We start from the raw sequence: 17,573 nt of genomic DNA, 5'->3' as shown, positions 1-17,573 counted from the left end.
TGCCACACACACACACACATATATATTAAAGTAGGACTGAAAAAAATCATAGAGTCATAAGAGAGGGTGCACTAGCCAACTTCTTTACTACTTCTAAATCAAATTGCTTCTTCAAATCCTCGATGAATTTTTCCTTAGACTTGGGCTTCTGGTATAATTTAAATCGATGTCCATTGGCCATCAATGGTGTTCGAGTGTCATTGATAGTGTGAAGCCTTACGGATCCGTTCTTGAATCAAATAAAATGTCCCATATTTCTTCTTTAAATTGCTTCTTCTTGATGAACTTTTCATGCCACTTTGCCCATTGTTGTTGAATAATAGTCATTTTTTGAATGGCGTCTTGGTGCAATTCATCAAGTTCATTAAGTTGGTCTAATCGATGTTATTGAGCTTCAAAATGATCCATACCTACTTAAAGAGTTGTTCTTAATGTCTTAATTTTGAATTCAATAGGAAGGATTATTTGTTTACTCTATACCAATTCGTATTGTGTAAAATCGATGGCATTCTTGCAAGTAACTATATAGGCCCACAAATCTTCTAGAAGTTTTTCAGTCCAGTATTTATTGTGGTGTTAGACTATCTTCGTTAGAATAGCCTCCAAAATTTTGTTGGTAACTTTCACCTATCTATTTTCCTGAGGGTGGTATGGATTGGACATATGATGCTTAATTTTGAACTTTTTAGTGATAGATTGGACCAATTTGGAAGTGAATTGGGTCCCTTGATCAGTGGAAATCTCTTACATTACTTCAAATCGAACTAAAATTTCTTCATATAAGAAATCAACCATTTCTTGTTTTATTGCCTTTGGAAAAGCTTTAGCTTCAACCCACTTGGTCACGTAATTCGTACATACTAAGATGTATGACTCTATCTTGATGGTGGGTTGATGTACCTTATGAAATCAAAATCTCATTTCTCAAAATCATGACTTGGGGTTACAGTGACATTTTTCAATTTGTGTTGGTCATCCTGTTCTTTAACACTTGTCACACATATTTCTGAACATCCCTGAAAATTTTCGTCCAATAGTACTCTTGTCGTAAAATTTTATTTTCAATCCTCTTGTATGCAAAGTAGCCCCCACAAGGTTCATCATGACATGACTTTAGGATGTTATAAATTTCATCCTCCCAAACAAATCGTCGAATTCTATGATCAGGTTTGGTTCGAAACAAGTACCCTTGAATCCAAGAGTACATAACACTGCCTTTGACATTTTTTTGTCATTCTTTAGGTGATAGGTGATAGGTGTTAGGTTATATGTGTTGTTGGAGTTTACCTACAACCAATTAATTAGTAATATGTGCAAACCAAGGCGTATTAGTAGATAGGGCTAACAAATGCTCATTGGGGAAAACATCTTCTATAGGATTAGATTCAATAATATGATGAAGTTGTGATAAGAAGTCAACAATAGCATTCTCCTTTCCAGGTTTATCAATGATAGTAATATTGAATTATTGGAGGAGAAGAAGCCATTTGGTCATCCTACCATGTGTAATTTATTTAGTTATAAGGTACATATGATGGGATGATCTGTATGTACAAAAACATGATACCCAATAATATAATGATGAAATTGTTAATGGCATGGACCACTGCGAGAAGTTCCTTTCTAGTGACAATGTAATTCAATTCGGATGGGGTTAAATTATTATTGATGTAATAAATAACATAAGGTTTGTGTTCCTATTTCTAACCTAGTATGACTCCTATGGTTGTATTTGAAGCATTAGTATGAATATGGAAGGGTAAGGACCAATTAGGGCCTCACAAAAAAGTGGAAAAGGATAGTTTTTCCTTAAGACAATTAAACACGGATTGACATGATCATCCCAATAGAACTATGAAGTTTTTGTTAAAAGGCAAAATAGTGGGGAGGCTACTTTTGTGAAATTTTCGGTAAGCCTTTTATAGTATCTTGCATAGCCTAAAAAACTATACATCCTTTTGAGGTTGGGGCTGATAATTTTGAATTCCTTCAAGAGAGATATGGTGTCCTAACATGACCCCTTCTGTGAGGTTCATTTGAAATTTATCTTTTCTAAGAGAAAGATTGGTTTATTGACATTGGAGTAGTAACTTTTCAAGATTCTTCAGAGCTTCTTCAAATGTTTCCCCATATATAGTAAAATTATACATATAAATCTCAACGCAATCATTGGTCAAGTCGGAAAAGATCCCAAGAACATCTCGTTGAAAAGTTTTTGAAGCATTGCATAATCCAAACGAGAGTACTCAGTAAGCATAAGTTCCACATGGACAGGTGAAAGTGGTTTTCTATTGGTCTTCACGGGTTACCCGGATTTAGTTGTAGCCACTGAATCCATAAAGAAATGAGAAAAACATATTTCTTGCTAAAGTGTCCAAGACTTGATTGATGAAGGGAAATAAAAAATAGTGTTTCAGGGTGGCCTTGTTTAGCTCTCGATAATCAACACATACTCTCCAGTTACCATTCTTCTTAGGGACGATAACTAGGGGAGAGACCCATTTTCTATCAGAAATAGGATAAATGAGAATCCCACATTTAGCAATTTTTGTAACTCTTCTTTAACTGTATCCCTAAGTGCTAGATTCATTCTCCGTCGGGGTCCCCTGATAGGTCGGTAGTCCTCTTTTATGTAAATTTGGTGAGTGCACAAATTAGGAGAGATTCCTTTCATATCAATGTAATCCCATGTAAAAGCATTATTGTTCTTCTTAAGCATTCCCACCAATAGCTTTTGTTATGAAGGTTCCAGTCAAGCATTACTATTTAGAGTCTTTCCAGGGTAGATTTTGATAGATTTTTTTTCGATATTCTTGGGTATTAGATGAAGCTATTGATTTCAACTACCATGTTAGCTCGATGGGTGAATATGTTTCCTTGGAATGTCTTCTTAAAACTATGTCAAGTGATGGGTTGTTGTTGGTATGAGGGTGTGTTAAAAGGTACATGATGGGCCTCCAAATAAGACATAAATCAAGGCCCATATGACCATGCTTCAGCACATTAAACCTCTTTTTTGCATTTGATGACATTTTTTTTACTTTAATATGTTCATTAGGAATTTTTAGAGATAATTGCATATTATGTACATAATATTATTTATTTTTGTAGAATATTGTGAGAATATTGGGCAGGATATAAAGACTTGGAGGATGAGATAATCTAGGGATTTTCTTCACGCTACAAGATGGACCAAGATTGCATAATAAATTAACAGGATATGATGAAATTATTGAACAGATTTTGGAGTTGAAATGAATGAGAAAATCTAGTAATGTGCACTTTGTCATTTAATGCAAATTCCTAGCGTTAGGAACTATATCCACTTTTTGAGGGATTTTGGAGGCGAAAGTTGCCTTCTTTCAAGGATGATGTTTCCCTATCGATTTGTATAAGTACCAATTCGAATTTTCCTCTAGAGGCATGTTTTTCTTAGTCTTCTTGTGGAGAAAACTTGTTATTTAACAACTCCACTTTCATTTCTAACAAGGATGTACTTGGATTGATTCAAATAATGAAGTTTGGTGCCATTTTTAGCTTCTAAAGATTGGTTTCCTTCATATGAATCTGAGTATCCTTGGGCTTGGCCATCCCAGGAGTCTCAGATCCCTGTTATACAATTTATAATACTTCCTTTGAATGTCTTTTTCACTTGGATCTCTTATTTATGCATTCGTGTTTCTTTTGTTGTAGGTAATATTGGTTAAATGATTGAAGTGAGTTGTTTTTCAGGTTATTTACTGAGTCAAAAGCATGATTCATCCTTAAAAAAACTTTGAAAATTCATATTCATCATTGAACTACTTGGATTGGTTTACTAGTTCACAAACCTAGAATTTTTGGAAGTCTCCTGTAGCAAAATAGTAGTAACTTTCTGCTATTTTTTATAACATGTTAATGAGCTCATTTGAGTTGATTCCATTTGTATTGAGTCATAAAAATATTCAAGTTAATTACAAAATTTACCTCATATCATTTTCACTTGATCATGTTAGGCATTTGATAGGTTAACTCGCTCACTAATTCTTGAATTTCTAGTCTTTAGAGTAGTAATTTTCTTCTATTTTTATCACATGTTAATAGAGGTATTTTTGAGTGATTCCACTTGGAATGGAGTACTAGTGCATCCTAATTAATAACAAAAAAAAAAATCCCATCTCATTGCATTTGATTTTCTTAGACATTTAGCAAGTTATCTCGAGGAGTAGCAGTCTTGTAGCATTATCTAAACTCAACCAGATTTGCCTTAAAACCTTGATTTTCGCATTAAGGATTGAATAATGATCTCCAGGATTTGAATCCATGATTGAGGAAGACCAAATACCACTTAATACTTCCCTTTTTTCCACTGCAACACATTCCAACAATTAAGGGTTAGTAGGCACGTTCATGAATTGAATGACATAGCGATGATTTTCATGATTACTTTATGAAGCACCTAATGAACTTTGTTACAAGGTCTAATCTTTTTTTACTTGAATGATTGATATTTGGTTTATTCTCTCTACTTTATGCAATTAGAATAGGTTTTCTTTCCTTGTCTTTTGTTTCTTGTAATAGGTTAAGGTTTCCATTTCTGCAACCAGTTTAGGTTAGATTTCATGATATTCACACATTGTGTGTTGCACATATAGTGTTGACACCTCTTAATTTTGTACGAACCTAGGGTTGATAATTTAAGTTGGTAGCCTTAGGAGTTGCAACATTCTTGTTGCAATATTGAGGGTCATCACTTTTTGGCGTCATTGTCAGGGAGATGTAAAAGTATGCATTGATTTTTTCCCAAGGTGATTCATTTCTTTTACTTTTTGCAAAAAAAAAAAAATATTTGCATTAGGCATTTTTCATTTCAAAAATGAAAAAATTCATTGCATTAACATTCTTATTAAAAAAACATACTTCTCCAATATCAACCCCCCTCCCCCCATTTGATCACGTGGTGAAGTAAGAACCACATCACCATCCACTTTTGCAGGTAGAAGAAGAAGAGGTGGTAGAGAAGGTAGAATAAATGGATGGAGATGATGACAATGAAGAATATCCTCTTGGATTTCCCATTCAAGATACCGATATCAGTGTTCATATGAAGAACATCCCTCCATCTTTCCTTCCCAACTTCCATGGTATGAGGTCAGAGGATTCATAAACATTTCTCTTTGAATTTGAAATAATTTGCAGATCTTATGGTTACTTATTAAACACTCAAAAATTGAGATTATTTCTGGCAACATAGAAGGATAGAGCTCTTAATGGGTTCATCGGTTTAGGGATTAATTCAATAAGATCATGGAATGATATGCAAAATATATTTCTAGAAAAATGTAAATACCATGATCTTAAAGAAGAAATCCTTAGAATGACTCAAAAATAAAATGAGATCCTTGAGGATATAGTAGAGAGATTCATGTATAATGTTAAGATGGAAAAATTACATCATTTAGGATTTAACACGCTAAAAACCCTCTTACTTAGAACAATTAGGGATGAGTGGATTGATATTCTTGATCTCGTGAGTAGAGGTGATGTATACCAATTATCATTTGAAGAATTTTGTGATATATGCAAGTGCATATCAAGAGGAAGGGCAAGAGTAAGTAATTTAGCATCAAGATCGATAATTCAAGTTGAAATTGGAAATTTTATTAATAACTTTAAAACGAAAATTCTTAGCAATCTAAGTGAACAAGTAGAAATGTTAAGAATGCAAGATGAGCAAAAAGAAGATGTTGATATTTGTGTTGTCCATGCAGAATCACATGTTATTAAATATTGCACATCATTAACGAGGTCGAAGGAAGTTTACCAAGAGGAAAATGGAGCAATTCAATCACCAAAGCAACTATGTTATGTAGCTCCAAGAAGATCATGGTAGCTTAGTCAACCTGATATGATGCAAGAACCTAATTCACAATTTCAACCTTGGCCATCTCAACCCCAAAGCCAATATTGGCAACAAGATTGGCAATGACCTTATGGGAGAAATCCACAATATCCTCAATATCCTCCATACCCAACTCCATGTTATCCCTACCATCCACCTCCACTAGAACCACATCCATCTCAAAGATCCACTCCCACTCAACTACCCGTGCCACCATTTCCAAACCTAAACAACGTAGTAGCTCAACCCACTTATAATGATAAGGTACAATAATTCCAAACAACTCCTCTTGATTTGAATGGTATTCATCTTAGCTCATGAATAATATTGCAAAAAAAGGGATTCCCTTGATGGCATTGGAGGACAACATTCAAACAAGGAGAAAAAAGAATCTTGGGTTACATTTGATGGAGAGAAGACATTAGAATTAAATATTGAGAAAGTTGTATTATGCTTACCATCATATCTTCTATGTGTTCAAGAGAATAATCATCAAAAGGAAGAATATTTGAATTTCATGGAAGAAGAAGACATACAAGATTATCTAAATCAACAAGTGAATGAAGGATGTCACAACTATATTGAAATCTAGTTCCAGACAATCATTAAGATGCAGCAACACACTCTTCTTAAAAAAAAATTGATCTCATCTCATTCAGAGCAGTTGGTCTCTCATATTCAGGTACATGCCAAAGCATATCTTTCGAGCCTACACACGATTTTGAGGCCAACTAGATATTGTTTGGAACTAGATTTCAATATAGTTGTGAGGCTCCATTGGAAGTATTCATATACTTGAAAGAGATTTTGTTTTTTTTCAAGTAGAGTAGGATAGAAAAAAGAAATAAAAAATGAAAAAGAGGAAAAAATAAGAGGAAAAGAATAAAATATCATGTGAAAAAACTCTTTTGAGGCGCCTAATATTGGATCATTGATTGAAAACCTCCATGAGGCAGTCAATGAGTTGGAAAAAAAAGACAATTATTAAGATCCTAAGTGGGTGTTTCGTCTGGCATTTGGAACAAAATATAGCTAGGTCTAATTCAACTTCGTCTTTCTTTATTTTAGTGTGTAAGGTGTCCAGTTGTGAGATAAGTGAGCTAAGAATATGAATCTTGAGATTATCTGAAAATAAATTCCTAGTTTAGCCTTAATTACTCCTACCCCACCTGTCCTACCAATTTAGGATTTTATATCTCGAGATTGCTTCCCATATTTTTCACTTCCTCTTGAGTATTGTTTACATAATTTACAAATATATTCATAATATAATTAAGAAACATCTCCTTCCCCCATTAAGTTTAAGGTTTCTAAACAGTTGTCTCGTATTCCTTTAAGAAAACGGATATGTAAGGTTTCTGGGTCCAGGGTAGTTTTCTTTGTTCTTTGTAGGCTATATTAAAATCTTTCTACATAATCTTCTAGACTCTTGTCATCAGACTAAGACATCTTGAAGATTTCCTCCTTCATGTCCCTAACATTGCAATAGTCTTGGTATTTATTTAAGAACTTCTTCTTCATATCATCCCAAGGTCGTATATAATTTTCCGCTAATCCCATAAACCGACGAAAAGTTGTGTCTTTTAATGTTGCATGAAATAGTTTTAAATTTTGAGCATCCTTGGGGTAATTGCAACTTTGACCAAGAACATCAAACCTAAACAGGAAATTATGAGGATCCTCCTTAGACATGCCATGAAAATTTGGAAGGGCAGAGGGAGGAATATTTTTCATTTGAACCACAACGTTGAGTCTTGGATGGGGAATTCGAAAGTAACATCTCCTTGTTGCTTAGGCCCATTAACTTCTTCATCGGCCATCTTTTCCCTTCTTGGATATTCTGGTTCATGGGGTTTATTATTACATTCAAAACTTTATGTTTCTTCTCTAATTGGATTCTCCTCCCTCTTAGGTATTCCTCCTTTTAGTGTTTGTCCTACCATGTTATTTTGAGAGAAATTGACTTTCAAAGGATCTCCCTTTTCACTTTCCAACCCATTAATGTAAGTGGTTCCTACCACACTAAGTTTTGGGGTTTTTAGGGACCTTTTCTTTTTCATACCTATGATGTTTCAAATTCTTTTATCATTGTATAACACAAAAGATAAAGGGAATCTAGGTCACTAAAAGGTGTAATTACAACCCCTTCGGTTATTTCTAGCCATAATATCCCTTGTACTATTTATGTGAGAAATCTTGACTCCTTAAGTGCCTCCTTGATAGTGGTGCCAAAAATGACGGTATTTTGTTTGTTTTAGATATTATTGAAAGCATGTAGTCAAATTAATTGGTGACTTGGGGTAGTAAGCTTATGAGACACTCAGTGTTATATACATAGGTGACAATTCTTCTCAGTTATTATAATGAACTAAAAGAAAATGCATAAGAGATGGCAGTCTCATAAAAAAGAGTCTACCTAAAGTCGTAATTTATTTTATGGCACCTCGGTTACCAAAACTGGTGATAGGTAATCTCTTTTTCATTGAATATTGGCAAGGTAGTGTAAATTTGATTAATCCTACAATTTTGTAGCAAGTAATTCTTCTTTTTAAGATTCCTTTATGTATGAAACCATACAAATTCCTTTCAAACTAATTAAAGAAATCACATAACAAAAATTTAAATTCACACAATTTGGAAACAAGACCCTTACAATCCAAAAATAATTTGCGTACTCACAATTGCAAAATAAAATAAAAGAAAGATGATACTATGTACTACCATGCAACTATGCATAATGAATAGTAAAAAGACAATGGGCACAAGGTCATGCCTTGAGTGGGCCCTACTCAAGGCTCATCCTGTGCCTAAGCATAAATTAGATATTTAGTACATGCTTAATAGTAAATTGTGGAAAACATACCACAATACAAAGCGAAGAGTGAACTCCAACTGATAGCACACACAAAGAAAGTTACTAATATTATGCATACAGAGTATCACCATCATGTCACTTTAGAATGCTTACACACACACACACACACACACACACATATATATAATTCAAAATTCTTAATTCAGACACACTAAGAGAAATTTGGTTTGTTGGCGAATCGACTAGTGCAAAAAATAGATAGTAGTTATAGCCACTACATTAGTCTTCATCAATGCATAAACACTCTAAACACTATGTTATTCTTTAACATAGTTCACCCAAAAGTGTTATATTTTCTCTAGGATTAACATAACAATGCGACCAAGTTGCTTTCACGATCCTATAATCTTCAAGAACTAGAGCTCTGATCATAATTGTTTCCAAGTCTCGGTTGAGACTATCTAAGATGATAGTTTAAATTCAAGATGTCAAAGATACTTTGTTTAATTATGAATAACATAACTCTAAGATTGAAACTGTTTCTGCAAGTGTCTCCTTCACATACTCAAATACCTGGGCTATTGCACCAGAATCTTCTAAGATATGAAAACAACCACATTCGGTCCCGACCATGTCACACCCATGTTTATCGAAATCATGGATTATATCCACTTGGAATTCACTCCAATGCATGGGTGACTCATGGACTTGATCAGCATAACACCAACCATAGAAAACATAAAAATGACCTTGGTGACATATGGCATATAAAACCTAAGTTTTCCCTGTAAACAAGCACTTTGGGTTTCGATTAGTAGCTTGAACCTTATTAAAGCAAACCATTCTAAGTATATATATTTATGCAAAGAATCATATTCAAACTATAAGGCTTTGCATCTCCTATTCAACCAAACACACCTATCTAATCCTTCCAATGGCCCTTTAATCATTTAATTCAAACAAAATAGACATAGTACTAATCAAATGAACACATATATACCTATAATGAAAAAAGTAGGATTTAGATAAGTTCAAGAGAAAAAGATGATGAGGTTTATAGTAAAAAATGGATGTTTGGAGGGCGAAAATATTGTCATAGGGGGAACCCATCGACCATTGTAGAGGGTTTCCCTTGGATACCTATAAGCTCAATTTCTTTGCTTTCTGGGGAAAATCTCATGGAAAGATGTTGAAAATTAAGGGTTATTATTCCCAATTATTGTAACCATTGAACCCCTAATACACCATCAACACCACCCATTGGATTGTTGTCGTGGGGCTATACACTAAACACTACTCCATATTAAGCTTGATACTATATAACTTCCCTGGACAATTTATGGTAGCTCCACCTGTAATTATTACTTCAAACTTTGGTGCTAGAAATACAAAGTAATTGAGAAGTTTGATAATTTGTAATCGATGAAGTTATAGGTACTATTTGAATCAGTTAACATTTTTACCTCTTTCTTTTTTATATATCCTTCTATCCTGAGGGTTTGTGGAGTACTGATATTGGCCAATACATGACAAGGTATTATTGGAGTATTCTCTTGTCGCTCTAGATCTTGTGATGGTTCAAACTCTTTATTTTCTTCCTCTTCATAGTCTATGTAGAATAATTTCTTCTCATTGCATTTATGCCCCTTATTGTACTTTTTGTCACAATTGAAACATAATCCCTTTTCTCTTATATCATCTAGTTGTCAGGGTGTTAGGAGAGGGAGCATTATTCTCTCTATATTTTTTAGTGACCCTATTGCCACATTTTTACTTTCAGCTTTCCTTGCTAGGAAAAAACCATGCTCAAGGGATTTAAGTTCAAAAATACACACTTCATGTTGGATGTTTTCTTTTATAGTTCCCCTAAATAGATCTACTAGTTTATTCTCCATAATGTCCTTTTCCTTCAGACTTAGGTTTTGGAATTACTGAATGTGCTCTAGAGTTGAAACCTTTTGGCAAAGATTTATCAATTGCCTAAAGAATGTATTGATCTTAATACCCCCATAATGTGCTATCAATTCATCCATAAAAATGGACCAAGAGACAACAACATCATCTTCCTTTTTCATTCTTAAAGCTATTCATACTATACAAAATTGATCATTTCTAAATGCAAGGATGCAATAGTTACCTTTTGAAAGGATGACACTTGGTGTAAATCAAATAATTGCTCCATGTGGAATATCCATGTTACAGGATAGTTACCATCAAACTTTATCACATTTATCTTTGGAATGAAGTAGTTCCTGGTGCTAACTTGAAGCCCTAATAATTTGGTTCTTGTAGTGATGATTGATAATGATTCTAAGATTCAATATTTGTGCTCTCCAAATGTGATTAAATACCCCCATATGTGATTGTCTCAACACAATTTTTCTCATTATTTTCATGATTTCCTTAGATTGCCATATCCCTTTTAGGTAGCTTTTGTAAGAGAATGGTTTCTATGGAATTCATGGAATTTTATATTTGTTTATATTTTTTCTTTATTTTCATTCATGGTATTTTGTATTTCTTCCTTATTTTTATTGATGGATTTTTTTATTTCTCCCTTGTTTTCATTTATCTTCTTTTTCATTTGATCTTTTATTTCCCTTTTAAGTATTCCTAAGAACATGATAAATATACTTGTTTTAAAATATTATCACTCATTTCATCAACTTAGTTCTTTAATTGGGTTAGCTTGTTTATGAGTCTTCACTTTATTTGAATGTCATGTTTGAGGTGTTATGAATAGTAGTAGTAGTAGTAGTATTTCTTATAGAACCCTTTTCCATATGAGAAAATAGTAATACTTTTCTTTATCACAATTTTCAATCAACAAAATAGATCTTCCAATCAAAATCTATGCCACTTGTAAGTTACATTCCTTTCAAAACCTAATTTGGAGATTGTCTAAATATGGTTGATCTTTGTCGTGATATATCTCTAAAATTTGAGTCCTTCTAAGTCTTGAATTTTGGCCTGAGGTAGTCTAATATAACTTATTAAACTATTGAATTTTTTTTATTTTTTTTTAACTGTAACGGGTATGGAATTTATTTATCTGAAGAGATTATGGGTCTTTTCCAAAGCGACCCCTATTACAATGCAAAATTCTAACTGCTGTTGTTTTTGATCTACTACATTTTCAGGGCATTTGAACAAAACTTTCATTGTTTAAAATTAGCAGTCCTTTCATGAGTGAGCTACCTTTGTTCACCATCTGATCGGCTTCACTATTTGACTTTCTAAGAATCTGTTAAAACTTGCACGAGTCAAAGTCTAGAAGAACTCTCTTCAATCTGTCCAAAATTTTGTTGAGGCTAACATTGCTGAACAGTGTCTCCAAGTTTAATTTTTTTATTATTATCTCTGAATCTCCAAAAACTTGAAGGTCTTTGACTCCTTTGTCTCTTGCAATAAGGCATGCTTTGAGAAGCCCAAGGATCTCTACTTGATTGTTGGATTTCTGGCCTAATCCCCAGCAGAAACAGTGTTTTGAAGACCCGTCCGGAGAGTAGATGACCCCCCAGCACCGGCGGCACCGGGGTTCCCTTTGGACGCCCCATCAAAGAAAATTGTGGATAAATTTTTAGAGCGTCACCAAGATTGAAAAGTGTCATTATCATCTCTTATGCGCCAATCCGGATTGACAATTTGTGGGGAGAGGAGATACTTACGCGGATAAGGCACTAGCGGGCCTAGCCACCTCTTTTCTTTGGGCAGTAACAAAGGATCTTCTTTAAAATACTGCTGTTCGGCCACTTCCAGGAAGAAGGATTTAGCTTTTGCAGCTACTTGCAATGGGGATTGCCGCATCTCTTTGAAAATCAGCTGATTGTGAGCCAACCAAAGCTGCCAACATACATATTTGGGAAGCGCTATCCAGATTTTGCGCCAAAATGATTTGGGAGGGATTCGTTGGGGATAGAAAAGACTCCATGAGGCAAAGAGATCCGAAACAAAATTCTGGGAAGGGACTGAAATCTGAAAGTCCTGTAAAATGAATCCCCAGACCTCTTTAGCAAAAAAACAATCCAAGAATAGGTGCTGGGTTGTTTCGAAGTTGTTGTTGCATAACACGCATCTATGAGGCCCTACTATGTTCCGTTTCTCCAGATTATCACCCGTTAGAAGTTTATTATGTACCAGGGTCCAGAAGAAGAAGTTCACTTTTGGTAAGGCTAGTGATTCCCAAACGTTTTTCCAGAAAGCCGGTGTTTGACTGCTGTTTCTTGAGGCCTGCAAAAATCTATATCCAGCTGTTGTGGTGTATACACTGGTCTGGCCCCAACCCCAGCTATCTTTCATGGATCTATTGACAGGGGCAGCGTCCTCCAGCAGATCTAAGAGCAAGGTTTATTGAAGAGATAACCGGGCAGGGACTCCATGAAAATCCCAACCTGCCCAATCTCCACGATGATCCCAATTCGAAAGGTCATATAAGCTGTTAACTCCTGCTTGCTCCAGCCAGTCTCTGAGATTTGTTATGTCCACGTTTTCGGCCAGAGGTTCTTTCTCCATGATGCTGTCGAGCCACAGATGAGTACGTTTGCCATTGCCAGGTATTCTGTAAACCAGTTTTTTGAAGAAATTGCTGCTTTCGCAACATAATTTCCACACCTACGTGCAATTTGTTGTGTTAGCGTTATGCAGATTGCTGAGAGATTTGTTTGGTCCATACTTTGAACGCAGAGTGACACTAACTGGGTGTGTGGGCTCGTGGAATAGCTTCCACAAAATCTTTCCTCCCAATGCTAAATTGACGAGTGTGGGGTCTTTTATTTGCAGCCCACCCTTTGCCATCAATTTTTTGACCACTTCCCAGTTCACCAAATGTGTTTTTTTTTTTCGTTGCCCTTACCTCCCTGCCACAAGAAGTCTTTGAGAAGTTTGGAGATCTGCTCCATCACGTTTCTTGGTGCAAGAAGAAAAGCTGCCTGGAAGATTGGAAGCGCAGACAACAAGGATTTGATTAAAATAACTTTGCCTCCCTTAGTCAACCAGTAGCCTCCCCACACAGCAATTTTAGTTTTGATTTTAGAAATTATTTCGCTCCATAGCGATCTTTTGTTGACTCCAGATATGATGGGAAGGCCAAGGTACTTAAATCTGTCCCATATTGCCTGGCCTTTGAATCCGAGGAGAGTAGTAATACCTGTGAGTTCATGCTGGTCTATATTCCAGCTGAAGACTTCGCTTTTTCTCTCGTTGACTAAAGCTCCTGAAACTTTGCAATAATTTCTGAGGACTGTGTCAAAAGCTTTGGCTATTCTGGTGGATGCTCCACCAAGGAGAAGGGAATCGTCAGTAAAGAGTGCATGGTTCAGGGGTTCTGCTCCATTGGAAGGTTTGAGACCCGGAATGTTACCATTTAATCTTTCAGCAGTGAGCTTTCAACTAAGGGAATCTGCCATTAAGATGTACAGGAAAGGGGAGAGAGGGCATCCCTGCCTGATGCCTCTCTGAGCTTGGAAAAAATTGGTTGGACGACCATTGACTAGAGGGGCAATCCACGGATTGTCAATGCAGGCTTTAATTAGATGAACAAAGTGAGGCGAAAAGCCAAAGGAGAGAAGAACATTGCTAAGGAATGTGCGATTAACTCTGTCGAAAGCATTTGCCATATCTAATTTTATCAACATACCTTTATCATTCCGCTGCTTGCTTGAATGTATTGTCTCCTGAACTTGGATTACGTTGTCCAGAATGTGCCTACCTTCCACAAAACCACCTTGAGAAATGGAGATCAATATTTTTAGCAATGGCTTGATCCGATTTGCTAGCAGTTTAGTTAGAATTTTATAAGAAGCGTTACACAACGAAATGGGCCTGAATCTTGCAAATGATTTAGGGTTGGTGTCTTTGGGGATTAAAGCAAGGTAAGTGGAGTTGGTTCCTCCACCTATCTTGGCTTTTTTCATAAACCCACTTATCATTTTATGGAGATCAACCTTGATAATATGCCAGCAAGATTTATAGAAATGGATTGTGATTCCATCAGGCCCAGGTGCCTTGTCTGCGTCCATGGACCAGATTACGTTAATGGTTTCCTCCTTAGTGATTTGTCTATAGAGGATTGTGTTATCTTCAGGACTGATGAGTGAAGGGATGTTAGAGAGGAAGTCAGCAGCTTCCTCATCGTTTCTTTGAGTTCCTTCTCTATATAGATTCCTGAAATGGGTTTCGGTGGCAGCTTTGACTTGATTGAACCCTTTGCTGACTTGGCCCTCAGTTGTTTTGATTTCTGCTATATGATTCCTAGACAGTCTCGCTCTATATTGCCGGTGGAAGAAGGAGGTGTTCCGATCCCCAGCCTTCAGCCACAAACTTTTGGATTTGAGTCTCCAGTATTCTTCTTCCTTTCTAAAAGATTGATATGTGGATCGTTGGGCTTTTATTTCTTTTTCCAACAACTCTGCTATGATATCTTTGCTTTCCATATCTATTTGCAGGGACTGCAATGACTGCACTGCCTCTTTTCTTTGATCGGTAGGAGTAGGGGCTGGTTTCTTTATCCAGTCCTTCAGAGCTTGTTTTGTGGCTTTCAACTTTTGCTCCCATACATAACTTGAGGATCCCGAGAAGGATTTGGCCCATGCTGCTTTCACTGTCTCTAAAAAACCCTCTCTCTCGATCCAAAGAGGGTTGAATCGAAAAGGAATAGGACCCAGGTCTTCTTCATCTTCCAGGAGAAGCTGAATAGGCTTATGATCTGAGGTAAGTTTAGGCAGAATTTTTGTGATGATGATCTTTTTGTTCATCATTATGGAGCTTTGCACCAGGAATCGATCTAATCGAGTAGAAATGTGGTCCGATCCAACCCTATCATTGGACCAAGTATAAATGCCTCGAACAGGATTGAAATCTAAAAGGTCCCAACACTGAGAGAGCTTCTCCACCTTGGCCAACATGGGGTCTCTGATGCTAGAACCCTCCCTCTTCTCTTTTGATTTCATTACGATATTAAGATACCCAACTATAATGATATTGCTGGGAGAAGACTGCTCTAAAAAGGCAGAGAGAATTCCAGCATTCTCGTTTTTCAGAGTAAGAAACAGGTACATAAAGATTGAAGAGAGAGATGGACAAATTACTTGCATTGTGCTTCAGTTCCGTGAAGATCCAGTGCTGGGTTTCATGATATTTATTTAGCTGGAATAGGTCTTCAGTCCAAAGAGTTGCCAACCCTCCAGAGGTTCCCCTTGAGCTGACTGCTTTGCCTGTTCTTTTATTCCACTTTGAACTGCTGATCTCTAGAAGGGCTTGCCCTTCTATTTTGGTCTCTTGGAGCATGAGAATGTCTGAGGGATCTACTTTCAAAAGGTCCTTAACTACTTCTATTTTAGAGGGATTCCCCAGTCCTCTATAGTTCCAAGAGACGAGTTTCATTATTTACTTAGGGGGGGTTGGGGCCTCCCTTGGAAGGCCTTGGTCTGGTATTTCGCCCAATAGACATTTCTATTGTAGACTGACTTCCTTGTGTTTTGAGCCTTTCTGCCTCCTCCTCCCTCTTTTCTTTGCGGGATTTCCTTCCTGCTTTTTTCGATGGACGCTCATAGGTTTCATCCTCCGAAGAACCAGAGCTTTCCACTGGTTTTTTCCTTGCTATTTCTGCGTATGAAGGATTGGAGGGACTGCCTTGGTTGGCTTCGATCTGTATTGCTTCCCCTCCCTCTTTGTTTGAAGGTGGTGTGTCTGCCTGTTCCACATTCTCCTGGGTTAGATTTACTTGATTGATCTGAGCGCTTTCTGTCCCATTTGGAGTTGCTTCCATTTCTTGGTTGGTTTTGGAGCTGCTAGGACCTCCAGTCGTATTGCCTTTACCTGTGCCTTTTTTTGAGTTTGCATTTTTCTAGACTAGGGTCCATTGTTCCCCATTTTGTTTGTCTACTTGTTCCTCAGCCTTCTTCTTGTAGTGCTTTGCAAAGTGTCCGTGACCATGGCAATGTCTGCATTTAAAAGGTAGTTGTTCGTAGTCCAACTCCTGGACATGCGTCCACCCAGCAACAGTGAGTTTGATTGCTTCCGGTAACCCCTCTTCTAGATCCACTTCTACGCAGATACGAGCGCATGAATACTGATCTTTTCTTGCAGCTTGGTCTATGTATTTTCCCAACGCATTACCTATGATCTGGAGGGATTTTTTATTCCAGCAGTGGAGAGGCAAATGAGGGAGCCTAACCCAAACCGGGACAGCAGAGGGGACGTCCTGGGTGGGATCGAAATCAGGAGACCATTTGTTTAGATAAAGACCCTGGGGTCCCATGAAGTATGGTCCATTTCTAAAAATTAAGCCTCTGTCATCCGGGTTTTCGAAGACAAACACAAAGAAACCCTTACCTACGAAATAACTTTTGACTCCCTCTTTGATCAATGGCATCCAGTTCCTTTGAGTCCATTCATCAACCGACTTGGGAGAAGGCCAGAGGCCCATGAACTGACCTATGAGACCTCTCTCAGCCAGGTTCAAAGCCGCTTTGCAGGTTTCTTCTTCTGGTAGGGCCACAAATGGGATTGAGTCCATTTTCTTAACAAACTTCTGCTGAGATGCAGAGGGAGGGCGCTTTGGACCAGCGGCAACCATGGTTCTGAAAGCTAGAACCTCCAGAGGCGGAATGGGAGGGGGATCGAGGTCCCTGCAGGCTTCCATGATCTGAAAGAACTCGAAGCAGGCCGATCAGGAGGGCGCATAGGCCTCAGGGGCGCATTGGAGCAGCCAACAGCCCTAGTGCTAGCAGAGCGCGAGGAGGCAGCTTAAAATTAAACTATTGAAAATTTTGAACTCTGAAACTTCTCTCAAATAAAAATGTCAAAATGACTTATTTAAAACTAATTTCAAGACTATTTAATAGCCCTAACTTCCATTAGATATCCTCATAAAATATA

General features: G+C 36.8%; 1 protein-coding gene across 1 annotated transcript; it reads right to left on the bottom strand.

Annotated features, from left to right (window-relative positions):
• Nucleotides 1–16,539: 16,539 nt before the first annotated feature.
• On the bottom strand, nucleotides 16,540–17,337 carry LOC149219318 (uncharacterized). The gene has a single exon (XM_089386785.1). It carries the CDS (start codon nucleotides 17,335–17,337, stop codon nucleotides 16,540–16,542), a length of 798 nt encoding a protein of 265 aa, XP_089242911.1.
• Nucleotides 17,338–17,573: the final 236 nt, after the last annotated feature.

The sequence above is a fragment of the Pinus tabuliformis genome, chromosome Q, assembly GCF_031772625.1.
Source record: "Pinus tabuliformis cultivar Carrire ecotype Pingquan chromosome Q, CPIR1, whole genome shotgun sequence".
Lineage (NCBI taxonomy): Eukaryota > Viridiplantae > Streptophyta > Pinopsida > Pinales > Pinaceae > Pinus > Pinus tabuliformis.
The sequence above is the reverse complement of the archived record's forward strand: the minus strand, read 5'-3'. Positions and strand labels throughout refer to the sequence as shown.

Coding starts and splice junctions, on each gene's coding strand:
- LOC149219318 (XM_089386785.1), bottom strand. CDS start 17,337: ATGGAAGCCTGCAGGGACCTCGATCCCCCTCCCATTCCGCCTCTGGAG.